At 35.1% G+C, this 27,218-nt stretch overlaps 1 protein-coding gene across 1 annotated transcript in view; it reads left to right on the top strand.

Annotated features, from left to right (window-relative positions):
* Positions 1 to 26,360, top strand: part of TTC21B (tetratricopeptide repeat domain 21B) — a gene marked incomplete at its 5' end in the record, with an annotated part of 40,972 nt that extends 14,612 nt beyond the window's left edge. The window contains 16 exons of the mRNA XM_009640709.2: positions 515 to 739; positions 1,542 to 1,780; positions 2,085 to 2,157; positions 3,193 to 3,303; positions 6,247 to 6,385; positions 8,287 to 8,393; positions 10,854 to 11,042; positions 13,776 to 13,886; positions 15,031 to 15,112; positions 15,862 to 16,012; positions 16,522 to 16,683; positions 17,080 to 17,275; positions 19,186 to 19,410; positions 22,140 to 22,260; positions 24,684 to 24,751; positions 25,722 to 26,360. Of these exons, the coding sequence (XP_009639004.1) occupies positions 515 to 739; positions 1,542 to 1,780; positions 2,085 to 2,157; positions 3,193 to 3,303; positions 6,247 to 6,385; positions 8,287 to 8,393; positions 10,854 to 11,042; positions 13,776 to 13,886; positions 15,031 to 15,112; positions 15,862 to 16,012; positions 16,522 to 16,683; positions 17,080 to 17,275; positions 19,186 to 19,410; positions 22,140 to 22,260; positions 24,684 to 24,751; positions 25,722 to 25,799 (2,277 nt within the window). The remainder of the gene's footprint in view (positions 1 to 514; positions 740 to 1,541; positions 1,781 to 2,084; positions 2,158 to 3,192; positions 3,304 to 6,246; positions 6,386 to 8,286; positions 8,394 to 10,853; positions 11,043 to 13,775; positions 13,887 to 15,030; positions 15,113 to 15,861; positions 16,013 to 16,521; positions 16,684 to 17,079; positions 17,276 to 19,185; positions 19,411 to 22,139; positions 22,261 to 24,683; positions 24,752 to 25,721) is intronic.
* Positions 26,361 to 27,218: the final 858 nt, after the last annotated feature.

Below are 27,218 nucleotides of genomic sequence, written 5' to 3'. Positions count from 1 at the left end.
AGCTGAAGATTAGCTACCTAGTTAGGAGGCACTGAGGTGCTTGCAACTTTGTACACAGTTACATTTCCCTTATCAACATTTCCTTTTCATGTGATGTATGTTTCAAGAAGGTGGAGAAATGGCAAGCAGGACTTTTGCCAAATAATGATTGTATACTTTTAATTAATAGCCTAATGAAGTGTGCATACAGCAGTGTGGGAGATCGTTAAAATCCCTTAAAATTGAGTCTAGTTTTGAATAGTGATGTAATGAATGTTTTCTATCCTGAAGTCTCATCTCCTGTAATAGATATTCTTTTGTAATTAAAAACTTATTTAATTACTAGTTTGCCTACTCTTTGAAAATTCTAATGTCTTCATAAGTAAATTACTGAAATTGAAATTGGATATATTTGGAGGAAAGAAGGAACTGAGGTCAATATTTAAAACAGCAATGAAAAAAAATCTTCCTTCAAGGGGTTTGAATACTGTGCCTAAAGTCACATTTGGAAACTCCTTATCTTCTATTTTTTTAGGTGAGAGAACATCCTGTTTATCACTTAATTAAGGCCCAAACGCAGAAGAAGAGAGGAGAATTATCAGAAGCTATTAAGACCTTACAGATGGCAAAGAATTTGCCTGGAATGAGAAAACCTACAGCTTCCTCAAAAACTAAAGGAAAAAGAATTGAAATTGATGCAAGTGATCGTGTATCTGTCTTCCTAGAGTTAGTAGAAGCTCATCGTTTGAATGGGGAACCGGTAAGACGTAAGAACTTCTTAAGATAGAATACATACCTGAAAACAATTTCCTCTTCCCATTAACAAAAGTGTCTATCCTTCAGAATAGAAAACCATCACTTCTTTTACCAAGGGGATTTGCTTGTAAAATTTCCAATACGTTAATATTTGACCTGACAGCTTGTACCTTCAATTGTACAGAGAAAAAAAACTCCCTACTTGCAGGTGCTCAATTGTGAGTCTACAAAACCTCTTTTAATTTTGAGGAGGAGATACTGTTGATGTTCATTTGCTGGCATGTAGATTCTTGTTTTGCTGTCAGAATGCTATTAGAAATATTTTTGGATCGTGTCCTTACCTTTGTGCAGCAGCATCCTTACTATCAGCTGTATCTTAATGAACAGTAGGACACTACATGTATATAAGAATATAAGAGAAGCCATACAATTGTGTAGGTGGACATGACCTCTGGAGGTCATCCTGCTCAAAGCAGGACCTATTAGAGCAAGGTGCTAAAGGCATTGTCCAGTTGAATTTTAAGCGTCTCCTTGTATATATGCAACACAAATGTTATTTCCTCTACTAAAATTTTCCTGGTAGTTCATATCACATACATTTTATTTACAAAATGAAGAGGGGGGAAAAAAAACAAAACATTTTTAATATTTTAGCAAGACAAATGGATGCTATGGTTCAGGGGGTTTTGTGGGGTTTTTGTTTGGTTTGTGTAATGCTCCCTGACATTCATTTACTTATGATGTCTTTATTTTTGGCTGTTCAACAACACAAAATACATTAACTCTATTGGTTTTATTATTCGCAGCATGAAGCAGCTATAATACTGCAAGATGCCATTAATGAATTTTCTGGAACTCCAGAGGAACTAAGAGTTGTGATTGCAAATGCAGATTTGGCAATTGCTCAAGGAGATGTTGAACAAGCCTTGACTATGCTCCGAAATATTACACCTGAACAGCCTTACTTTGTACAAGCTAAGGAAAAAATGGCAGATACTTATCTTCGGTACAGGAAAGATAAGAAGTTATATGCTGGCTGCTATAGGTAAAAGTTTGTGGTGCGTGTGTATGTTTTCTTCGATGTTTAATGGTAGCATGGTGACCTTTTTTTTCCCCCTTTCTACTACAGTAAGTCAGAAATATTTAGTGATATAATGAATTCACTTGTGTAAGTGTTGTAACATTTAAAACAGTAATTGGAAGTCCTATATTGGAAAGATATCTCAGATTTTTTGTTTTGTTTTCAAAAATAAAGAAAAACTAAAATCTGCAGAGGGTAAAATTGTTGTTGTTTAGATACCATTATTGGCATGTTAAATATTGAGCAAGGTTCTATCTTCTGTTTCCAGAGACCTAGTCGAAAAACTGCCAAGTGCTCATACTTTTCTTCTCCTTGGTGATGCATACATGAACATTCAAGAGGTAAGTGCTTGCTAGAGATTCACAGAATGATTCAGTCATTTATTGACTTTGGTAAGTTGAGACAATGTAGCATGCTGACTATTGATTGGTTGTTGGCAAACAGAAACTGCTTTAGGATATTAAAAAAAAAACAACCCATAATTATTGGCTATGAGTATAACTGTTCTAAGTTCAAAGAAAAAAATGTTGAAAATGCGTTTCTTCTAATAACTGACTGCATGAAAGTCAAGGAGAGAATTTTCTCTAGAAGAATGCTGACCCATAAGACTAACAAAAATCAAAAGTGAAAGCTAAACTAGATTCAGAAAGAAGTTGGAGATGTTTAGGAGAGTTCTGAGGCTTAGAATAATTCTAGGTAACTTAGTTCTCATATTGAAAGTTTTATTTAAAAACTTTATTGAATTCCTACACATTTTTTACATCCTTTGCTTTCTTGATGAACTGGAAATGTTATTCAGTATTTGTAGAAGACAGTGTAGTCAGGTGGATAAAGGAATTTGAAGGATACACATTTAAATTCGTATTTTGAAAGAATAGATTGGGTTAGGATATACAACTAATAGTTTAGATTATTAGTTTGGGGATCTGTTTGGGAATGATTGCTTACTTATTAATGTTTGTGGGTAGTTTTCTCATTAATGAAGAATTATAAAGTAAAGGGGAATTTGTTTAGATCTGCTGTAACGTTGCTAGAGGAGAGAAATGGATGATCATCCAACACAGTAATAAGTTTGCATAAGTTTAACTAGTGAAAATAGTAGTAGAGAAATTTCAGTGGAAAAAGAATCAGGTTAATTCAAACTCATTTGTTTGCCAAGTTCTATCCACGTTCTGTTTCAGCATGGAAATGTAAATTTACATGGGTTTTACATGTCCTGCAATTTCATAGTGACCATTCTTCTCTCAGAAGTATTGTAGCTTTATGAGCCAGTAGTTCTTGTCAGTCATTCCTGGAGGTGTTACCAGATTTTGTTTTCTTCATACACTTTTTATCTTAATTCTTGACTTCTGTGTTTTTATCTTTTACTGTTGAAGCCTGATGAAGCCATAGAAGTCTACGAGCAGGCCTTGAAGAAAAATCCAAAAGATCCAGCTTTAGCAAGTAAAATTGGAAAAGCCCTAATCAAAACCCATAACTATTCAAAGGTATTCTACAAGTACTGTATTAGGCTAATTAAGTATTGTGTCCGTTACTGTCAACACATGGGCTTTGCCTGATCTTGTTTTCAGGTTGGGTAGAAGAAGCATTTCACTTTAAAGCGCTGAACAGACTCTTTATCCTGAAAGTAAGTTTGTAGATCCCCTTAAGAATATCTGATCAGTGAGCTCTGTGGCCCTTGCATAGGACAGGGGAGGGAAGAAAGTATTTTGGGACAGCCTGGGAAGGAAGCAAGGAGGGCTGTAATGCCCTCAGTGTGCAATCACACCATTTCCCCAGCAGAGGAATCAGTGCCAACTTCCTAACTTTCAGTGTCTGCTCTTTTTTTTTTCCTAGTCACTTGTGTTGAAATAAAAAAAACAGTAAATGGGTACAGGAAGTGCCTGGGAGACCAAGTAAGAGAAATTGCTCTGCTTTGTTTCAGCAGCACCTCTTCCATAAATGCTTAGCACAATCTTCCTCTGTACTTATGGAAGTTATTTCAAATAATGGTGTCTCTATTGCTCTTGGACCTGGAAAAAGTTTGGAGGAGGGCCACTAAGATGATCAGGGAGTTGGAGCGCCTCCTCTGTAAGGACAGGCTGAGAGAGTTGGGGTTGTTTACCCTAGAGAAGAGAAGGCTCCAGGAAGACCTTATAGCAGCCTTCCAGTACTTAAAGGGGGCCTACAGGAAAGATGGGAAGGTATTCTTTATCAGGGAGTGTAGTAATAAGACGAGGGGTCATGGTTTTAAACTGAAAGAGGGTAAATTTGGATTAGATATTGGGAAGAAATTCTTTACTGTGAGGGTGGTGAGATACTGGAACAAGTTGCCCAGAGAAGTTGTGGTTCCCCCCTATTTGGAAGTATTCAAGGCCAGGTTGGATGAGGCTTTGAACAACCTGGTCTAGTGGAACGTGTCCCTGCCCATGGTGGGGGGTGGTGGTGGTGGTGGTGTTGGAACTAGATGATCTTTCAGGTCCCTTCCAACCCAAACTATTCTATGATTCTATGAAATCTATTTTCTGCCTTGGATTCGGGACAGGACTATTAGCTCCCATCATCACTTCTTGTCAGGCTTAATACTGATTGAAGGTTCCAGTCTGAATTTGTGTGTTACTGACTTAGATAAGTGATACTGCACAGTCTTTCAAGCAATGTACTAATATGCCATCATCTTACCTGTTTAAAGTTGCATGCTTACTACCATTGTGCCAGGAGGTTGCCTAAGGAGAAACATGGTGTTAGCTCCATGGAGTAAACCCAAAGGTTCTCAGTCTTCTGAGAATGTCTATTTAATAGATTATTTTTTCTTTTTTGTCAGGAAGACAATTAATGACCAAGCAAGTTACCATGCATTGACTGGGGAATTCTGTTGCATAGAAATCCCACTACAGATCTCTTTCTTGTCACGTTAAATGTGAAATACTCAGTATGTTGTTCAAGGGAATATATAGCTTTTGTATTTGTGACATATGAGCTGGTTCTTGCACATGTGCAATGTGATTAATCAACTGCACTTTCACTGTTGTCAGGTTGGATAGAAGGAAGCCTTTCACTTTAAAGCAATAAACAGTCTTTTTATCCTGAGTCTGTAGAATGCTCTTCAAAATACCTGGGCAAAGTCACAGTTACACGTTGGCAGATACAAATCCAGTGAATTGTAGTTCTGGTGGCTTGTCATTTATGTGGTTTTGGGCCTGCGCTCAAAACTGTGTTTAATTACTTCTCCATTGACACAGTCTTGTTACATCTCCTAGCCTTAACATTGGCTAGGAGATTAGTAATGGAGGCCTTAACTCAATGTAGGAAAACGAGAAGAAAATGTTTGGGGAACGTGCAGGAGTAAATTACTTTTTTGGGGGGCAACCTCAAACTGCTGGAAGGTGTATCCCAATTGTGTTTTGTGTTTGCAATGTTAGTATTTTCACTTGCTTCTTTTTAGGTCAGTATTACAAGCAGCTCAATATATGATTCCTATCTTGCTCCATGATGCTTCAGACCTTTTTTTTGTGTGTGTAATAATCTAATGTACTGTGAGGGTTCCTAGAGTTGCTATAGAAAAACTTGTAATCTCTATGGTGATAGGTGTTTTATGGACTTTAATTTTTTATTTTGAGGCTTCAGCTACGTTATGCTTAGGATTCATAAGCCTAAGTAGGTAACCTGCCTGATCTGTGCATTATTATGCATGTTTAAACATGTTCTATTTTAAAACAATAGAAGTTAATAAAATATTATAAATTCATTTTGGAAATGTAACTTTACAACATAATTCCAGTTCTCACTTTTCCCTTTACTTGGAGAAGTAACAACCTATTTCAGTTACAATTTTGAAGTGTTTTTTTTTAACTTTTAGAATAATAGTTCCTTTATCCAGAACATTGTTTTTTTTCTTGAGTAAATATTTGACTTTTTTAATTTATATGATTGTCAGTTTTAATGTTTAAAAATGAAAAGAGAAAAGACCCTTTTCTATTAGTTTATGCTTAGTTGGATTTTTAAACTTTTTGTTACTACTTTTATCTTAATGTTTTGCAGGTAGACTGTGGGAAAATATTTGTCCTTTGTATACAGTAAACCAGAACTTTATAACTCCAGTCTGACTGGAATGATACAACTTCAGCAGCTAATGAAAATGGAGTTTAATTGGCAGTGATCCAGTCAAAGATAGAATGTGATAATGTGGTTAGGCTCTGTAAATGCATGTTTATCAAAATGTGGGCTCTAGTTATTCTCTTTAATTTGGCATCACATTCTTGGAAGCCTGAACTTGCAACTAAGTAACATCTCTGTAATACAGTATTTATTAGAAATTACTTGGTTACAAAAGCAGTGAAGAAAGTAGAAAAAACTCTTAAGCAGCATGTCATTAAATACCTAAGTAGCACTGTTATTGTCTTTAAGATTTGTCTTTAAATGATAATCAGATTTTTCTTTCTTACTTTTAGGCAATCAGTTACTATGAGGCTGCATTGAGAAGCGGTCAACAGAATTTCCTTTGCTATGATTTGGCTGAGCTTTTAATGAAACTGAAGCAATATGAAAAGGCAGAAAAAGTACTTCAGCAAGCTCTAGATCATGAGCCTGGTAGGAATGTTACTAATTTACACCAAAACATACAATTTCTACTATTATTTGTTTCCTGTATGAGTGTAAGGAATAAACAAGTTCCATATAAAGTTTTTTTAACTGTAAACCACAGGATAAATGAGAAATGCACTCTTTAAAAAAAAGAACCAAAAAAACCCCCTAAAATTTATAATAAAAACTAAACTTTACTTACATTTAAAGATGCTTTTGCCAGGACTTTTAAACCTGGAACATCTGTGATAGATGAAGTCAGCAAATACAATAGCAGAGCTCCCATGCATGCAAGATTCGTTCTCTTCTGTGCTAACAAATGTTTTGATTCTGAATTTATCAAGTGTAGTTGAGTCATTCCTACTGTTAGGGAATGGTGGTTTAAGTGGTAAATACTACCCAGTATCCTTTAGAGTAAAGAGATTGAACTTGGGACCCTCTTTTATATGTTAGGAATATGCACTTACAAAGCTAAAATGTCTGGATGTTTTCCCTTGTTTTTGTTAAAAGGCAATTAAGAAGTTTTAAGGTGTTTAGTGTGAGCTATTGAGCTATACCTCTAATCAAGGAAATCTTTTTGCAGTGGTTTAACTATATTAATTTAATTTTTGTGGCTGAATACAGAAACGGTATTGTCAAGTCTTATCACTAGTACCTTCTGTAAGTTTTTTCTTGTGTCGCTATTTTACAGCTCTTTCATACTGTGCAGGGTTTTCTGTCTTGTTGCCTTCTTACTGAAACAAATCCTCTGATTTAATGTTATATTCCTGTCTTAGCTAAGCCTTTGAGGATTTTGCTAATTTAATAATCGTACTCAAGACAGCTTGATCTTCTAGTGTGGAAAGATAAATTAGCAGTAAGTACAGTTTGCCCATGTACTTTTAAAATCTTCTCTTCCATTTTACAATGAACCAAAAAGTACATAAGCCAATATCCTTTCTGTATGTCTTTGACATACACGCATTCTCTACATAAAAAAAAAAGTGTTTCTCATTGGCTTATTAGGAAATTATTGAACAGTTTAATATCTTTTTTTTTTAGAAATGCTAAAATATCCTTCATTCATGAAAGAAAAATGAAATGTGGAAATGTACTGGACGGAATGACCTTACGTGGTTGGATACATGGCCTAATCTCTGATTTAGAATAGCATGTCACATTTACAGCATTTTGAAGACAGTTTGCTAATAGACTATAGCTCAATATACTTACTTTGGTTTTTTTAATTTTGATAGAACATTGGATTTTGGTGGCTTTTATGTGGAACTCTGCTCAAGATATCACTTTGTCAATAGATAAACATGAATACAAGCCAGGGAGAACTTGTATTCTTCAAGTACTATTTTATGCATATATATTTTAACCATTATTCAAAAGTAGCTTGCTGCTTTTTGAGTAAATACGGAAATATTTAGTTAAAGTCACTGTTTGTATTCATGTCTGTTCCGGACCCTGGCAAAAGAAAGGTAGTTTGAGATCTGACTAGAAATTTCATCAACCTTACGCTTTTTGAATGTACAGTAGCACTCATTGAATCAATTTGGACATTTTTCATTGACTTTGAAGATAATTTAGACAAGAAATGTCAGGAGGGGCTTTATTTCCTGGCCACTTAAATCAAAAGCTTTTCTCTCATATTTCTGAGAATGCAAGTAGAATAGACAGTCAACTTCTTTTGTATTCCTTTTGTATCTTTCAATGTCTTTGCCCTTAAATCTCTCACTGTTGGTTGTAATGTTTACTCTGCCCACTAACAACACACCGAGTCAGATGACAATCTTAAATATGTTAGATCAAGCTCTGTTTGGCACTTAAGTGCCTGGAGGATGTAGAGACCTTCATCTTTCTTTGACTTGGCCAGGATCATTTCTTACAAGAATCATGTCTTTTTAATATAATTCTTACAGTTAATGAATTATCTTCTCTGATGGAAGATGGACGTTACCAGGTGCTTCTGGCAAAAATTTACAGCAAAATGGAGAAGATTGATGAAGCTATCGTTTCATTACAACAGGTAAAGGGGGGAGAAAAAAAAAACCAAAACTGTGGAAGCTTGCAATGTTTTCACTTTTATCCCTGGTTTCGCTTATCCCAGAGCCTAACCATAATATTTTTGTGAATGAGGAAAGCACATACATGGTAGGGATAAAGCAGCAGCTACTGGTATGAAATGTAAAGAACGTAAGTGCTTATAAAGTCTAACCTTTTTGTGAGCAGTGTTATCTGAATTTTAGATCAGATTGCAGGCTTTTACTGGAAGCCCGCATTCATACTATGCCTTCATTTGTGCGTGGAGCATAGTTTTAGCTGAGCAAGTGAAAACAACATTGGCTGTGGGGACAGCAAGGTTACATATCTTTAGCTCAGCATTGAACACCACTCATAGAACAATCTGGCACAGCTTTCAATGGCTACCAGTCATTTTGTTGTACAGATGTTTATTTTAAATAGCAGTAATAAGCTTCAGAATGAACAGACCTTAATATTATCACTCAGACGGAGGCTTGAAAGAACAAAGTTGGAAGCTAGTTTAATCCATTTAGAAGACACTTTCTCAACACAAAGGTTGAGCAAGAGGTTGGATCTCTGTCTCTTTAATTATATCACCACTCTGTTACAGAAACAGTAAGGCTTGGTAGTATCTTCTGACCAGCAAGAAAAGTAAATTATGTAGATTGATTAGAAAGATAGTTGTACATAAGAGTTAAAATCCTACTGATATTGCTATTTAATGTGTTGTTAAATTCTTAATACTTTTTTCCTTATAAAGTACATTTTTCTTTCACAAAGTTGACTCCCCCCATTCTCCTTTAGTAAATTTCCCCCAAAGCAGTCTACTTCTCTTACTCTTTTCTTTACTTCTTTAGTTCTTTCAGGTTTCTCACTAATCACACAAATACTTTGTGTTTGTCTCTACCCTTTTTTGTTTTGTTGGTTTTGTTACTGCCCTCAAAACTGTCCTTCCTTGTACATGTTCTCTTTGAAATCTTTTCCTGCTCCTTCTTTTGCTGCTGTGCTTTCTTCCCATGGTTTTCAGAGTGATGTTAGAAGTTCCCCCCAGATTTTACTTTGTGTTTTAATTCTCTATGCTTGCTAGGCAAAATGGTAGGGGGGCGAGAAGCAGCAGAATATTATTAGTGCTTCATTGTCTTCAACTTCTGAACTTTTAAATGAGTGAAGCAGCTGTTCTGAGATTTTATTTCAATGTTAAGATAGTTACAAAACTGCTTGAGCAGAAAGAGGGAATCTCTTGTGTGTTAATTGGCTGGAATTTCAGTTGAAATCAAAGAAAACTGATCAAGCATAATCTGAATTGGGGATAGCTATTTCCTTATTTGCCCTCTTTTGGGGCATCTGCTATTAACAAAGAGCTTTACCTCCATGCTTCTGCTAGACTTTTCTTAATCACTCCTTAAATGAAGGATCTCAGAAAATAAAATTTGAAGTATTTTTTGGCTTTTTCTCCCCTGAGTTTTCTGTGCTTAATAAAGGAATTAAGCACATACACCTGGATTTTGGCCTTAGAGATCTTGTTTATGCACCTTATTACAAGCTTAATTTTAAGACCAAAAAAAAAAGGAAAAAGGCATGTAACACTTCTATTGAATATTTTTTGATGTAGGAAGGTAGTTTGGAGACTAAGGAAGTTCTTAATGGGAACCCATGGAGGTGGTGATAAAATTGTTCTAAGCAAAACTATAGGGTTTGTGTTCAAAGGCATTGCTTTTCTCTTTAATAATGAGGCTTTGTTCAATGATATCCTACACCAGCATTTTTTGTGATTACAGCTCTGCTAGTAGTTATAAATTGGAACATAACTAACCTCTTCCCCAATTCAAATAGTTACAAATAAATGCAAGACACAGAAATATGGGGGAAATTTAGACCAATAAAAATGCGTCATATTTATTCAAGTGAATGCACTTGATCTAAATATTCCTTAGATGGAGTATTAAATAAGCTTGTTCATACCACCTGTTTCTTCAACTACATGAGGGGTACACTGGATCCCTCCCCATCCTTTTGCTTTAATGTCTTGTTCCTTAAGTTTCACAAAATACTGTATGTATGATTATCTCAAAATTATGTTCTGTAAAGTGTAGATTATACATTATTGGATTGGCATGCAGTTATCACAAGGAATATTTTAGAAAAAAATATTGGGATTCCTTCTTGAAAGTGTTGAACACTAGGTTGCTTTCCAGCATGTTTTTAATGTGAATTTTGGGGAAGCAAGGCAGTTTGAGACAGGTTGTTGAGGGAGAGATATTAGGAGGGGTTGTTTTGCTTGTTTTCACTGATGTTTTTCTATAGTGGAGATGTTTTTACCTACTCCTTTATTATCTGGGGGTTTTAATCTCTAAAATGTGCTTATAGAACCTTTTAAAAATTTTAATTACGTTCTTTTCAAGTAGATAACATGAAATTCATTCCTTTGAAAATTTTTGACTGTTCACTCCTTTCCTCACACTAGGCTCGGGAATTACAAGCCAGAGTGCTTAAACGGACTCAAATAGAACAGCTGGATGCAGTCCCTGCACAGAAACAGTTAGCAGCTGAAATTTGTGCTGAGATTGCAAAACACTCTACAGCCCAGCGAAACTATGAAAAAGCAATTAAATTTTACAAAGAGGCTCTTGTTCATTGTGAAACCGATAACAAGGTCAGTTCTCCCTCTGGCTATTTTGAGTTGTTTTTCCATTCAGTTTTGATATCTAGCAATACATTTTTTCCAATTATCCACAGTGTAGAAGTATATTTACAATTATTTGTGCTTTATGATATACATAGAGCCTTGAACTTCCTCCTCTTCATTGCTTATCATGAATAAATAGTTGTATTTACTGCTAATTTGTCTCTTACACAAACGCCTAATTCAAGTGGTGGTCTGCGTGTACTCTGTGTTGTCCATTAGATCATATAGCGACCCTGTCTTCATGTACCAGCTGAGGACGTGTAAGGTATGGCATGGTAATGATGGAGATTCTTTCAGTCTTGCTTGTTGCCTGTCCTCTGGCATGAAGTCCCAGTGATTTCTGTCAGTCAGAAAATTTCTGTCTTTTCTGTATCTGATTTAGCAGTTTTGGACTTTTATCTGGACTCGGTAGGATTCTGATTTTAGTCACAAAATATTGTTGTTGTTGAGCAGTGATTATTGTAGTGCTTCTCTCTTCCTTGCACTGTCTCTTTCCCACAAGTCTGCCTGTTGAAAAATGCTGGTAAATTTGGGCTTGTTTTTATCCCCTTCTTTTCCTTTCATGGCCCTGGGTTTTAAAGATAAGAGAGGGAGAAGCAAAAGGCTAAGAAAAGAGGAGGGGAATAAAAACATCCTTAAAATCTTCAAAGAGGTGATGTACCCATTCTATAATTAAGAGCAAGGAGACTGCCTGTCCTAGTACAGGTACAGCTATGGCTTTTGTGGTATGCCATCCCAGTAAATCAGTATCAAAGCCTTAATCTTTTTTTCTGTCACACCAGTACTGAAATACCAGCGTGGCATTTCTCTTCAATTCTTGCTAAAATCATGCTATTGAGGGATTCCCATTGTTAGAAGATACGCTATGCACTGGTATTTGTGCTGAATATGTTGGATGCACTTATTGGAGATTTTTGCTTTAATCTTTCTTGGCTAGCAACGCATAATAGAATGCATCATAGAAAATCTGAGACTGAATTTCTAATTAAGAACTTCTTCCCTGCTTAAGTACTGAAAGCAAAATACTTTTGGTTAACTACAACTAGTATAAATGGGTAATCTTGCTCTATTTCTACAGTTTCCGTAGATTTGAACTTGTTTTCTTCCTTTCATTTTTAAAAACATTGCTAGTACAAGGGTGTAATTGAATTTTGTTTAGATTACAAAATATAAATTTGAGCTGTTAAATACCTGCCCATTTCTTGATGCCTTCACAGAGGTTAATTTCCTTAAAATTACGTATGGAAGTATTGAAAATTCCTTTGAAGGTATCTGTACCTTGTTTCATCACAACAAAGTATCCTGTATTCTATCCAAAGTAACCCAAAGCAGATTTTAAATGATTAAACAAATTATTCATCTAAATGTGAAGAGAATGCAGTCCATGTAATAAGGGTTTTGGGTTGTGTCGCTTTGTTTCATCTTACATAGTTAAGTCTGGTAGGTAGTATCCTACCTCGTTTATCTGACCATGTAAGAGACAATGCGATTTCCAGATGCAGACTTGAAGTGGATCACAGACTGCATCAAGAACATCATTTAGCAGTTCCATTGGTTTTTGGGTTGGGGTTGAAAATTGGAGTGACCACTTCCTGTCACTAGAATCTTATATAGAAGTCCAGTTTAACTGGCATTCTTCTCTGACCTGCTCAAAGCAGGAAGTGTTCCTTGACTAGGAGACTGCTTTTTTCAGTCTTCCACTGTCTTATGCACATAAGAACAGTGGCTTGAAGAAAGTTTATCTCTGTATCATTTCAGTGCTTACCCACCTGTCTTTCTGTTTCAGAAATATATAGTATATGTTTGAATATGTAAATAACAGGAAGTAGGAAGAAAACAGTTGTTAAAAATTAGGCAAGTAGCCTTCATATCCTCAACAGGAAGTTCAAAACACGATTTTGATTCAGAAGTGCCTTTCACAGGTGTAACCAGAGAGAGAATTGTGATGCAGTCATAAATGACTCCTTTTTAAAATAGTGGTTTGATTTTTTTTTTGTTTTGTTTTTTAAATTAAGCAGGAGTGGCATTGCTTACTGTTTGTCTACTGCTAATTTTATGTTGTGATTGGTTTAACTCCTGTTTGCTTCAATGGGAACTTGATTAAATCCGTGGTAACCGTTGTGTTTATAAACCTTTCTGTGGCATTTTATTCAGAATAGTCTATTATGGGAACTTCAGCCTTAAGGATGCATGCTTATGTACATTTCAGTTTCTTAATATTTATTCTGCAGTTGCTTCTCAGAAATGGATCCACACATGTTCTTAATGTGGTAGGTTTGAAAATGCAAATAAGAAAACTGTTTCTGCTGGAATTTGCTTGTACTCCAAAACTATTTGGTGAATGTTAATGAGATATTTGCTTCTGTCACTGAATTTAAAAGTACTTGCATTTACATTTTTTTCCAAGAAAATTATTCATACCAAAATACTGTAGTCTTCAGAGCAATACTATCTGAGCAGCTATTTTCAATGTACCTCCGGAATATCCCTCTGAAGAAGAAAAGTTTTATGTGTTTTAAAGGTGAGGGAATGGTAATGAATTACTTGACCAAGAGCCCACAAGAAACAACAGAGAAAGCACTCTCTTTAGAAGAGAAATATTTTTTCCTGAGGCTCTGAAATCTCAGGTTAATACTCGTAGAACTGAACCAGCTTTCTTTAATCTTGGAGTTACATATAGTGAAATATTTTCATCTACAGGCAATGTTGGAACTTGCACGTTTATATCTTGCACAAGATGATACTGATGCCTGTCAACATCAGTGTTCCTTACTACTGAAGAATGACCAAGATAATGAAGCAGCAACTATGGTATGTGCTGTTATACTAATCCTATATCAGAAGTTTTTGGAGGTTTGTGTGTCTGCAATGTGATGGATCCATAAAATACTATTTCTAAGAAAGCCTACAGCTTCTGATTTCAAAAACAGTGTGAGAAATCCACTGCAACAAAATGTTTTTCTGTTTTATGCTGGATAATGATTCAATATGAAGTTTCTAGAAATCATAGCCTTTGTTTTATCTCAATGCAAAAATGTGTCTTTAAAAATACTAGTAGTATTTTACTTTTACTTACTACTTGTAAGATTGACTAAAGCATGGCTTAATGCATGTTCTATTAACAGTTGACTAATTGTCAGGGAAGACGTTATTTTTTTTTCCAGAACGGTCATATTAAAGCAAGTATCTAAAAAAACTTGCAGAAGAAAAGAACTGTGTACTTAAGGTGGTTTTACATCCTTATACAATCTCAGTTAATCATATTTCTACTTAACCATTTTTATTCACAGCTACAGATTCTCTGTACAGGATTTGTATACTTCTTGGCTTAAAAGACAGCTCAACAGACTGAGCAACTTTTGCTTTAATACATTGGAGCAAAATTATTTTAAAATGGGAATATTTTCTCACAGCTGTCTTAACATCTGGAATTTATCCTAGTATGGTGCAAGGATGGGGTAATAGTACTCTTAATAGACCTTATTAAATCTCTCCACTGACAGGTGGCTAATAAAGAGAAACTGAAATGAAATAATTTGTTACTTCCACAGCTGAAATGGACTATCATCTTTCTTTTTCCCTAACTTTAACTAACTTTGCTTTTCTGTATGCTTAATCTGCATTTATGGGAAATAAAATTAGGAGTAAAGCTATACAAGTAAAACCAAGCATATTTGAAAGGTACATCAAAATGTTTTATTCTCTTTTAATTTCTACCTTAGGTGGAAAACTGAGGTATGAGCCTGTAACCTGCTCATTATATACAGACACACAGGATAATAGTGTTCATTTTCCAGAGAGTAATGAAAAATCCAGCTCAGTTTACTTCTTGTGCAATTCCTGCAGCACTTCAAAGCTATAGTTTCAACTCCCCACTTTAAAGAACTAGAGTTCATTAAAATATTATAAATTGTGGTTTGTATTTTGTTTTTCTCTAAATTGATCAATACTGTAGATGATGGCTGACCTCATGTTCAGGAAGCAAGATTACGAACAAGCTGTCTTTCATTTCCAGCAGCTCCTAGAACGCAAGCCAGGTGAATATTCAGCAGTGATATTTTTAATTCTTTCTGATACATAGCTCTAATGAGAGAGAAGGATAAATGCCTAAAAAATACTTAGTATGATTAAAAGGAAATGTGCTGTTTATAAGGTAATGGATACTAGAACCGAAGACTACTACTGTATATAAAAACATAAAGTTATCGTGGGGGAAGATGTGAAAATTATTTCTTGTAGATACAGTAATTTACTTTGCAGTGTAATGTACGTGGCTTACTTCAAGCCAAATACAGCTAGGGTGTTATTTACTTGTAACTGTAAAGCACTTTCTCTTGTGTTTTAAGATATCAAGTGCTCGAATGCAAAGCTAGCATTTTATTTCAAGATTAAGAAAGTAAACTTGTCTCAGACAGGAGTAAGTTTCTTTTTAACAATTTGGAAATTATGGCCAGAGAGAAAGCCATTAAAATATTTTAAAATAATACCATAATGAATGTAAAGCTTTCTAGGGGACTGTGTGAAAGAAGTTGTGAGAGTACAGCAAATGTTTTTGTTTGTATGCTTTTGAAAGTGAAGTACAACTATACAGGTTTTTTTAGAAATATTTGCAAGTATCACTTGATATCTTCATTCTTGTGTCTGTGGTTACTGTGTAATATGCTTTATGTATTACACCATATATCATTTTTGTATGTGAAAAAACAAGGCAGGCTTTTTATTTTTTTTAACCTATTCGTACAGCAAATAGCGAGAATTAAAATGTCCTGATTATTTATATATCTAGATAACTATGCAACCCTCTCGCGATTAATTGATCTGTTAAGAAGAGCTGGGAAGCTAGAAGAAGTCCCAAGATTCCTTTTAATGGCTGAAAAACATTCTTCCAGAACAAAGCTTGAACCAGGCTTTCACTACTGCAAAGGACTGTATCTTTGGTACTTGCAAATATAATAAGATAAGGTTTATTTGATTATGTAGTACATATTTAAATTAACTTTCTTGTAATCCATTATCATTCAAAGGTGCTACTTATAGTGTGATAAGTAATATAGTACTACTTTTCCTAATTACTTAAGGTGCTGGGACTTTAGGAAAGGTCTCCTTTTCTCTTCTGAAATGCTATTCAGTGAGCGTCTCTTAAATTAAGCTATTTTATCTGTCTCGTATACATCTTTCCTATTTCCTCCTTGTTAAAAGGGATATTCTTGCTGGTTCAATAATATACTACTACTTCTTTTCAAATTTTAGAATTTATCAGACTGTTTTCAGTCCACAAAAACAAGTTCCTTTCAATAGTATGCATGCTGTTCAAACCTTGCATTATCAGTGTGTGCAAGTGCCTCATCTGTTTTTTAAATGCTTGGACGGCTTCTTGGGGTTTGGGTGGGATTTGGGGCAGCAAATTTTACTTGCTCAGCTTTAAATATTTTAATTACCTGTCTAGGTATACAGGTGAACCAAATGATGCACTCCGGCATTTTAATAAAGCTCGAAAGGACAGTGACTGGGGACAGAATGCAGTCTACAACATGATTGAAATTTGTCTGAATCCAGATAATGAAACTGTGGGTGGTGAAGTCTTTGAAAATCTGGATGCTGACGTAGGGTAAGTGAATGAAATAAAAAATATTGCTTGGGTTGTTCTGTCATCCCCTTCTTCTGCCACCCCTTAATAATGTGCCTTAATTTAAGTTGCTAGAAGTTTGGGCTCATCTAATGCTTCGAATATTCTGCTTTCTATATTTTGAGAGATCATCCTAGACTGTAAAAAGTCAGTCTCAAGCAGAAAATACAGAAAATTTTATCAGGAATCCTGGTCATCTGCCGTGTTTAAAAATAGCTTGTTAGGTTGGAACTGCTGGTGTTACAGAAGAGAATCAATGTAGAATGCCTATATTACCGATATGTTTTGTACAAAATGGCATGCCTTTAGCATGGAATCAGTACTAACTCATAATTAATTTGGCGTGTATTAAAAATTACAAACTCTTTTTGGTAACAGTAATTCAACAGAGAAGCAGGAGTCTGTGCAGTTGGCTGTAAGAACAGCAGAAAATCTTCTGAAGGAACTCAAGCCACAGACCATTCAGGGTCACATTCAACTGCGGATCATGGAAAACTATTGTCTCATGGCAACCAAACAAAAATCAAGTGTTGAACGAGCACTGAACACTTTCACTGAAATAGTAGTGGCGGAGGTTAGTAACCTGTCTAATTTCCTCAGTCTTCTCTTTCACACTTACTACATTTTTTTTAACTAGTCTCTCAGTTTACCTTCAGGAATAGTGGCATGTGTTAGTGCTATTAGTTCTGAGGGTTTTTTTTCCCTATTAAAGAATATTTTATATAAAATTTGATAAAAAAACCCCATACTGTAATAACATCTTTTAGAAGTTTTCAGTTGATTGTGAATTTGTAACTCAACTATATGCTAATATTGCCAGTTACTGAAATGTAAATAGGCTATTTGGTTTGAGTTGCTGGGTTTGCTTTTTAATTCCCAGTCTTGCCAGCGGGGTGTCTGATGATATAAGTCTATACAGTACCTTCATTCTGTAAGCAACAACAATTTAACAATATAAGCTTAACAATATAAGCTGCCTTCATGTACTTCATTTGATAGAATTTAGATTCAGGGCGAGATTATCCATCTACTTAAAATTCATCCTTATGATGGAAATTTTCATTATTTCATAGCTACTTGTAGTAATTAGCTTTAGAATTAATAACAGATACTCTTGTGAACAGCACCTTTCAAGAGATTTTATTTAAGCACCTGTAGATGCATTTAGTCCATCAGAATGCCAAGAAAGATGTAAGTTACTGTTACTCATTGACTGTGTGCTACGCTGTTCCTTGGCTGAGCTGCGTATACTGGTGTTTATCTTGTGTGTAAGGCAGTTCTGAGAATCACAAACAAGATGTCCTCCAGTACTGGCTTCCCAGTCCTCCTCAGAGTTGATCTGAGGTCCTGTGAATATTGAATGTTTGTCACATGGTAACACAGTTCCAGCAGGAAGAATGCTTCAGTCTGTTTAGTCTTCTCTCCAGGGTTGCATATAGTATAGAGTTTTAATTCTTCAGACTAAGAGAGAACTTAGTTGATTCCCTCTTTGGGTGACTTCTAGGTAAGTGCTCTTGTCTTGGCTATTATAGGAAAAAGCAGTCACTTCTCCTGAGCTCCATTTTGAAAGATTGTAATGTGACAGAAGGTTAAAGTGCCTGAAGTTATTGATCTGTGCTAGGTGTGACTGAGGGAGAGGGGGGATGAGCTGATCATTATGTGGAAGAGGGGGTTTTGGTGACGGCATTTTTTTAACCCAGTGTGGCAAGCCTATTTACAGCACAACCCTACAAAGAGGTGTAGAGGCAGAATACCAACAGTGAGCCAGGAATACTGAGAGCAAGAAAGAAGCTTTTAAGTTAGCTGCTGATAGAACTACTGTCTGCATTTAGGAAGCAGTTTTGGGATATGAGCCCTATTCTCATCTATACCCTGTGCTAATAAAGGCAGGATTTTAAAAATTACGCTTGTTCCTGCACTCCTAACTGCTTGCTTGAGGCCCTTGCATAAAATGGTGGCTTTTAAGAATCCTGTTTGTTATACGTAGCTTTTGAATACAGGCAATTTAGACTTACATTTTTAGGAGATGTACACCTAATAATAGGAATTGGTGTTCCTGTTACATTTGGAAGGTGCTTCTAGAAGTAGAAAATGCTACTTGTATTGTAACTTCAAGTGGTTCAGTTTCTGTCTGAAGTATTTGTGTATCAAAAGGATAGATCTTACTGGTATCGGAATGTTTCTTGGTAAGATGAAATACCTGTAGATGCTTTCAATGTTTCCTGAGCCTGAAGAAGATTGTTTTGATCTCAAACTTATATTCAGCCTCTTAAGTAATTAACATGGTGTTTGTCATGATTAGTCCTACAAGGAATGATCATATCACTAGATGGAAAATGTGTTTGTAAGATAGGATGTTTTATCTTTTTTTCCTGAGATTTAGCTGTTGGCTTAGTTTTCAGATACCTGGTGAAAGTCTTATTTAAAAAAAATTGAAAAGCAAAATAAAAAAGCACCAAGCAGTCACTATGCTTTTTACCGCAGAAGGATCATATACCAGCACTTCTGGGAATGGCCACAGCCTACATGATCTTGAAGCAGACTCCACGAGCCAGAAATCAGTTAAAACGGATTTCAAAAATGAGCTGGAATCCCATCGATGCAGAGGAGTTTGAAAAGAGTTGGCTTCTGCTTGCAGATATATATATTCAATCTGCAAAATATGATATGGCAGGTGAATTACTAAAACGATGCCTTCGTCATAACAGGGTAAGTGACTGCACATTAAAAGTAACCTTAGTAACCTTCTATTTTAATTAATCTTAATATTTTTAGTTTTCTTCTGAAACATTATTTTGAAATTTATTTCTTTTTGTAATTGCCTGGTATTTCACTTATCAAGGAGAAGTGGACCACAACAAGCCTGGAAATCAGCAACTTCACACTGGATGGTAGCAAACAAACCTGTGAATGCTGCTTAGTTATTTTTATTAATATTTGGTAATAAGTTACGCGAGTTTTAGCTGTGGTGACACTAGGAGCTTAAGGTGTTTATGAAATGTTAGAGATGCATTTTACTGAGTCTCACAAACCTGATGAAGATATAGCCACATAAATTTTGGAGACTTGCTTCATTTATTGAGAGATGTTATCTTCATATCTTAAAATATGTTTTTAAACATTTATGTTCATAAGCCTGCTACTATACAGGATTTTCTTTTTTAATGCTAGTATTAATGCTCTGATGTGAAGATACTGTCTGATAGATTGTCTGGGGACAAGCTCTGATGGTTTTTACCTCAGGGTTTCTGAGCAGGCAAACTGCCCAATACTCTGCTTTGACTATAGGAACAGGCACAGATCGTAGTTATGCTTACTTTTCATTTTGTTCCTTATTGCTGATCACATTTTTCCATCTCGGCACTTTCCTTCACATGAGGTGCATCTAATAGGCTAATCTTCCATAGGTACTATGCTGCAGGTTCAGTATACTGCTTATAGTGCGCAGATTTGGTTTAGAAAAAGAACTGATGCTGTGTATTTATTTTTCTGAATTCATCAGTACATAATGTGAGGTTCATTATTCAGTCACGTTTCTGCAACCTCCTTGAGAGGTGGACTTTTTTTGATCTTGTACTCTTTTTATTTCTAAATATAAAATTAAGAGGCAGCTACAACAGTTCTTGTTGTAATGGTATTAGGTACTTCTGCAGAGATGCCCCTTAAAATAGGGTGTACTCAATTTCATTTTTACAGAAAATGAGGTTGAATTTAGTTAAGAAAACATTCTACCTTAAGGTCAGTTACACACTTGTCCAGATGGCCAAGGGAAATTGCAAAATCCATACCACTGGAGGCTAAACATGAGTCATCTCCCAAAATAAGACATACCTTGAAATAGATGGTTTGTTGAGCAGTTATATACCACAAATGACACTTTGCTGCTTGGGAATTTCGAGAACAATAAAAACATGGCCTACATTAGCCTACCAATTAATTTGTTTTCTTCTAAAAAGCTTGAGACCCACGAGGGTCTGCTTGATAGGAAGGAGGATGGCAAATTAGAAGTCTGCAACTTAACAAGACAGCACAGTAACGATACTGACTTTTGTCCAACTTGCATGCAAAGCAGCTAAGCAGGAATTACGCTATACAAATAGACGTTGAATATTGTAGATCTTAGAATACCTTGTTAATTCACAAAACAATATTTTGCATGGTATTCTCCAGTTTGGAAGATACTATCAGACTGAGAAAACATGTTATTGTGATGAATTAGTTTTTAGGATTGTTTTTAAAAGTCAGAACTGAATGATGTGGATCTATGTATACAATTTCAGTAATTACATTGAGTGAAAACTTCATAAAAGCCTACTATTTCATAATATGGGTTTGTTTTGATTTTAAAAGACTTAGGTTTGGTTAGTAAGATCCCAGATTGTTTCTATGAAATTGATGTTTCTTACTGAGTACTCATCTTGATTTTGAACTTTTTGGTTTGTCACACATGAGAGGGGGAGTATATTATTATCCTCATCTTCCCAGCATTCCCATACTGCTTATCCCAGTATGCTGTGATTTGAAAGCTTTACATCTGTAGATTTTGGAAGCCTAATTGGAAATAGTGAAGTTAAAGATGGAATGTAATTTATATATTGGCATTTCTTTGCTCTGCCTATGTAAACAAGGTGTACATTTCCAGAAAAGCTTCATTTTTCTCTCGAAAATATTTGACCTGTTGGCAGCATGATAATATAAGCTGTTCACAGTAAGTTAATTTTGCTCATTTTCCTGATTTTTTTTCTCCTTTATGGAAGAAATATAAGATTTCTGTATGAATTACAGTATCTTTTATAATAACTTCTATTATGGAGTTAAATTGATTTATATGTATGTGTAACATAAGCAAGGCTAATATTTTCATCTAGTGCTTAGTTTTTGGAACGTGTTTTTCAGATGCTTGTAACTTGCCACTTGGAGTTATACAAAATGAGATATTTAATGGTTGGTGTTCTCTTCAGGATACTTGTGTCTGTCTTTATCTTCAAGTAGAAAATTATAATGCAAAACTGTTTCCAAAAATAAGGTTATGAAAATACCTTTTTAAGAGAAAGTGAAACAAACAGTATTTGTGGAAGATCCAACGCTTTCTGTCTGGACTTGAAATGTGGCTGCTGTCAGGTGGCTGTTAACTGAGAGAGGTATCTACAGGGCTCCTGGAGACTCTAAACATTTTTGAAGGAGTAGTTGCAGTGTCCTCTGTGACCAACTCTGTACTTGACTCTGAGTAACTTTGGAAGTTGCTGTGTAGAATTCCATATGACTGAGTTGTACTACAGATGTTTTAAATCAAGACTATCTTGTTTTCAAAGTTAGCACATGTATCATTCATGCTTTCAGGTTGTACAGACTTGAAGTAATTAAGCTATTAAGCTGTTGGTATTATTATATATAAGCTTACCTAGATAACATTTGGAATGAATATTTATATCTTGCAGTCATGCTGCAAGGCTTATGAATATATGGGATACATAATGGAGAAGGAACAAGCATATAAGGATGCAGCAATAAATTATGAGATGGCCTGGAAATATGGAAACCAAACAAATCCAACAATAGGTATGTGTATATAACATCCTATACATAAGATTTCAGGCATTACAGTAGGAATGAGAAAGCTACCCTTTACTGGAAAGTCTGCTTTTAATTTTCCATAGAGATAGAGTATCACTGGTTTTCCTCACATAAAAGCCACAGATACTTAAAGGTGTACTTAACAGTGACTTGGCAAGCCCCCATGGCGAGAGGTAGCAGCTTTGTGATACTTCAGAAGTTCCTGCTTACTGTTTTAGTACAAGGTTTGATCTGAAACCAGTTTTAGTTTGCTCTTTGTGAACAGCTTTCTCTAAGTACAGCATTAATTTTTAATAACGTATTTATAGTAATGCAGCATGTACTTTCTATAGTAGAGAACCTTTTATAATATCCAATATATATCTGATGGTGGCAGATCATTGATTTAATTATTTAATTTTTATAATCAGACAAATTATATATGGATAATCATAGAATCACAGAATGGTTTGGGTTGAAAGGGACCCCTAGAGGTCATCTAGTCCAACGCCCCTGCAGTGAGCAGGGATACCACTAACTAGACAAGGTTGCTCAGGTATAAGATAAGGTATCGTGTACATGAATAAGGATTTTAAACATAAATTATGTAAATGTCTTTATGTCTGGTTTAAAAAAAATGGTTAACTGAAAACTAAGGATACAATTCAAGTTCAAATTTGGATGGTTAATTGAAGTCTACATTAAACTGTCATATTTTTAGACTGTTTTAATGTAGGAAACCCTTTATGAAATGGATACATAAGATGAAAGGCCCTTTCTTACTCAATACCTAGACCATCTCTAGGTCCCAAGGCTGGGGACTTACATAAATTCTGTTCCAGGTTGTGGGCTAAGTTTATGGCCCCTCAAAAATACATTCTTTTTGCAGTCTTTAATCTGTGGTCTTTTTTTGTACTCTAGGGTTTTTTATTGCTAGGGTGAGAGAGCCTTTGGCGTCATCTGGAAAACCAGTGGTTTTTTTAACAAGATTGTAATGGTTATGCATATGAACTGCCATACACTTTTGTTTCTTTAACTGTAACTCCTGGATGCTGCAATGGTTTGGTTCGTGATTTTATCTAATATGATCTGTAGATTAAAGCAGTGTTTTATTAATGGAACTAAATGTTTTGTGGTTTTGCTTCTTCTCTTATAACACACTTAAAGATATAAAAATGCACATGCATGGATGGATTGCCAAAACTAGACGACATTACCCTATGTACTGTGAGTCAAAAAATTAGGAGGGTCAAAGCAGAAGGAAGACTCACATGTCAAAACAGAAATAAAAATAACTGATAGAAAACTGACTTAGGTTATATGGTAAAATCTCTACATATCTGAGTCTGGATGCAGTAATTTTACTAGTTGTTCCTGCTTCCATAGACTGACCCATAAATGGCTTGGTTAAGGTATTATAGTTGTTGATCAAATAAAACATATAAGAAAGGATAAGTTTTAATAGTAAAAAGGTGTGATTTCTTGAGTTTGTGGAGAACATAGATCAAGACTTTTCTTTTGCTATTTTGAAACCCTCTAGAGGGTAGGAATTGAACAAATTATAAAATCATTTGGTGTCTAGACAGGAGAATGCCTTAGTGAAATTAAACTGTGAAACAATCTGGCATACAAAAAAATGAGAGTATGATATTGAAGGTACTGCGTGCACATTGTTTTCTAGTTTTGCATAGCATTGTGAGAATTGTCATGCATTAAAACTAAAATCGTTAAAGCAGCATAAACTGCACCTGGCAAGTAAAACTGTATAAACTAGTATCAGATCCCTCATACTCATTTGCCTGTGAGGTTAAGTTCACAAATTAAAGATTTGAAATTTCAAATTTTGGAAATTGCATGTTTATGACCTTTTTTCCTCAGTCGTGATCTCTGTCCAGGCTGATATACTTGAGCTATACCTTTTATGTTGAAAGTATCAGCCTGATATGTTGCTATGCGACCTAGCTATTCCATGTGACTTTTTTTTAATCAGTGGTCTGCTGACAGTGGAACAGAATAGCATTTTAATTCCCTAGTTTGTTATTGCTATCCTGATTTTTTTTCTTTCTTCTTTTGTCCTTTAATAATGGAATTGCCTTTACAGAGGGGCAGTGTATTGTAGGTCACAGTGAGAAACTCTGTGGGGCACCATAGTAATTGAAAGAGGACAACCAGTACGTATTCTCTGTAGTAACACATGCTCTCCAGAATAATGTCATCCTTGATTCAAATATAGCTATCAGTGTGTAAAGGACTTTTATTTACTGCTTGAAGTGACTTTCAGTAGAAATTTTGATCTATACAGGCTGATGAGAAAACAAACATACAGACTTCAGAAACATACAGTGATCAAAATTAATTTGAATGTAATATTTTTATTACTCAATACAGAAAGTGAAATACCTTTTTTTTTTTTCCCTTTTTATTTACAGGATACAAGCTGGCTTTCAATTACTTGAAAGGAAAGAGATATGTTGATGCAATCGATGTTTGTCATAAGGTAGAATTTGTATATGTACTTAATACTCTGTCTACTCTAGCAACACTCCTTTACGTAATGATCCTTTTTATGTTGAGTTTAAATTTCTAAAACACACAGCTTAATGTCAGAAAGACGCCCTGTTTAATAAGTTTGATTGAATTAAATATCCTCTACATAATCTGCTTTATCCTGAGCTCCCTGGCCACAAGGTAAGTAAGAAAGTGGCTGGCTATTGTATGTGAAAGCATATTCAAATGGCAGCGCCCTCTTTTGGCCCTGTGGTTGCAGTTTGGTAAATCCATACAAGTATAGCTGGAGAAGTTAATCAAATCTTAATATCAGAAGATGCTGTTAGAAAGTAACTTCCAGTATTATCTTTGTATGGTCCAAACATAAATAGGGCAGATGCAGAATAAGAGAAAGGGCTACTATTACAGAAGCAAAGTGAATATTTTGAATGAATAATTATTAGTATTAATAATGAAATAAATTATATTTGCTCTTTTTGGTGGAAATAAAGATAACTAGAAAGGACAAATTGAATGGAAGGATAAGCGAGAGGAGGGAATGGAAGGGCAAGAAGATGAAGTGAGTAGAGTATAGTAAGAAAGAGCCTGAGGAGTAAAAACATAAGAGCAGTTTATCATTGCAGAGAAAGTATACTTAGAACCTTGGAAATGTCTCTGGAGGTCACTGTTCTGAACGCATGCATTTCAAGCCACCCAGAGGCTTTAGCACCCCTGTGTCTTTTGCACCAAGGTGACAGAGCAGTGTGAAGGGGAAGCAAAGTGTCTTTGATAAAGCTGCTCTTGATCTCCATACATGGTAGTCTCTAGCCACAATTAAATATTTATGCATTCTTAAAACAAACTCGTCAAGGTATTACTGTAGTTTTAGAATGTGTAAGCTCAGCGATGAGGGGGATAACCATACACAGTATTCTTTCCTTTTACACATGGAACTTTTGGGTTGTTTTGTCTTTTGACAGGTCCTTGAAGCACATCCAAACTATCCAAAGATCAGAAAGGAAATACTTGACAAGGCCCGTGCATCACTAAGAACATGATTTTTTTTTTTTTGGTTTTTTTTTTTTTGTATGGCTCATGGACTTGTTTGTTTCATCTGACTTCAGAAACTATGAAATACTGCAGTGACGGAGACATATCAGCACAAAAGTATTGTGAATATGCTTAGCTTAATAATCCAGATCTCTTGTATAATTTTCAAGAAAAATCTGCAGACCTGAAAGAAACTGTATTTATTCTCATTCAGGAGAGGATATTACTTACATGCGCGCTATGTAAAGTATCACCCAATGTCATAAAAAAGTGTCATTAACATTATAAAAATGTTTTAAAGCATGTATCTCGGTATTTTGTTTTGTCCATTTGAAATAGCGCTCAAAACAACAGCCTGTTCTATCTAGTGAAGGTGCATCATTAAGATGCTGGATTTTAGTTTGTGTAAACCATTTATTCATAATTGTAGTGTAATCTTTATTACTACAGGTGTAGTATGGGGTTTCATTTTTACATATATTATAAGCATGCTTTATTTTTTTAATCTTGAAAAAACAGCTATATACATTGTTCTCAGTGAAACCTACATTTTTAATGAAAATCTAATATTTAAGACCTTATGTAAATATTCAGTAACGGCTTTTATAGATCATGTAAGTCTTATACAGAATTTATTTCTATTCATGCTGTCTATTATCTACCTGTCAGATTTCCATGAAGAGAAATGTTTGACATTTTTTATTTGGAGTGTTTAGTCTTTCAACATTGCATGTGTAGACAGTACAGTCAAATGTGCAGAAGTTAGCATTCATTTTGTTTAATCCATATAAAACACCTTTCTGGAGAAATCATTTTGATTACAGGGGATTATGATCTTGTCTCTCAGACAGAATATACCTGTGGATCTTTAAAGGAGCAATAGCATGTGTTAAATGAATGAGAGGATGGAGAATGATCGGGTTTTTTTCAGTGATGCAGAACTTTTCAAAAAGCAAGTGCCTAGCAAAAAACCACTGTTACATTGCTGTATTTGGTTTTCAGACAGCGCTTGATGTTGTATGTGTTTGACTAGAAAAGTAATGTTTTGGCATGGAAAGAGAATTCTTAATACTAGTGATAAAGTTTCTTAAAATAACCAACTTCAGTTTCTTCCTTAGGTAATTTTAGCTTTTCATGTTGACATTGTGTGAAGTCACTTTCCTTTGATTTTTGGGTTTGTTTTTTACAAGAACTGAATGTTAAGGCTACAAAAGGGAGCCTGTTTACCATTGTATCTAATCTTGCTTATCAATAACTGGGTGCTGTATCTTGGGTAACTTTATAGCCTTGTTTCCTAGATTGATGAGTATCACTTACGCAATCATGCTCTCTACTGGTGGTTTCCAGGCACTGCATTCCAGTAATTTTTGAGCTGTTCATCAGCTAAACCAAAATTAATAGATGTAAGATTTGTGTGAATTTTAGAA

This window comes from Egretta garzetta, unplaced genomic scaffold (assembly GCF_000687185.1).
Source record: "Egretta garzetta isolate BGI_Z169 unplaced genomic scaffold, ASM68718v1 scaffold16, whole genome shotgun sequence".
NCBI classification, from domain to species: Eukaryota; Metazoa; Chordata; class Aves; order Pelecaniformes; family Ardeidae; genus Egretta; species Egretta garzetta.
This window is presented reverse-complemented; position numbering and strand designations above follow the sequence as displayed.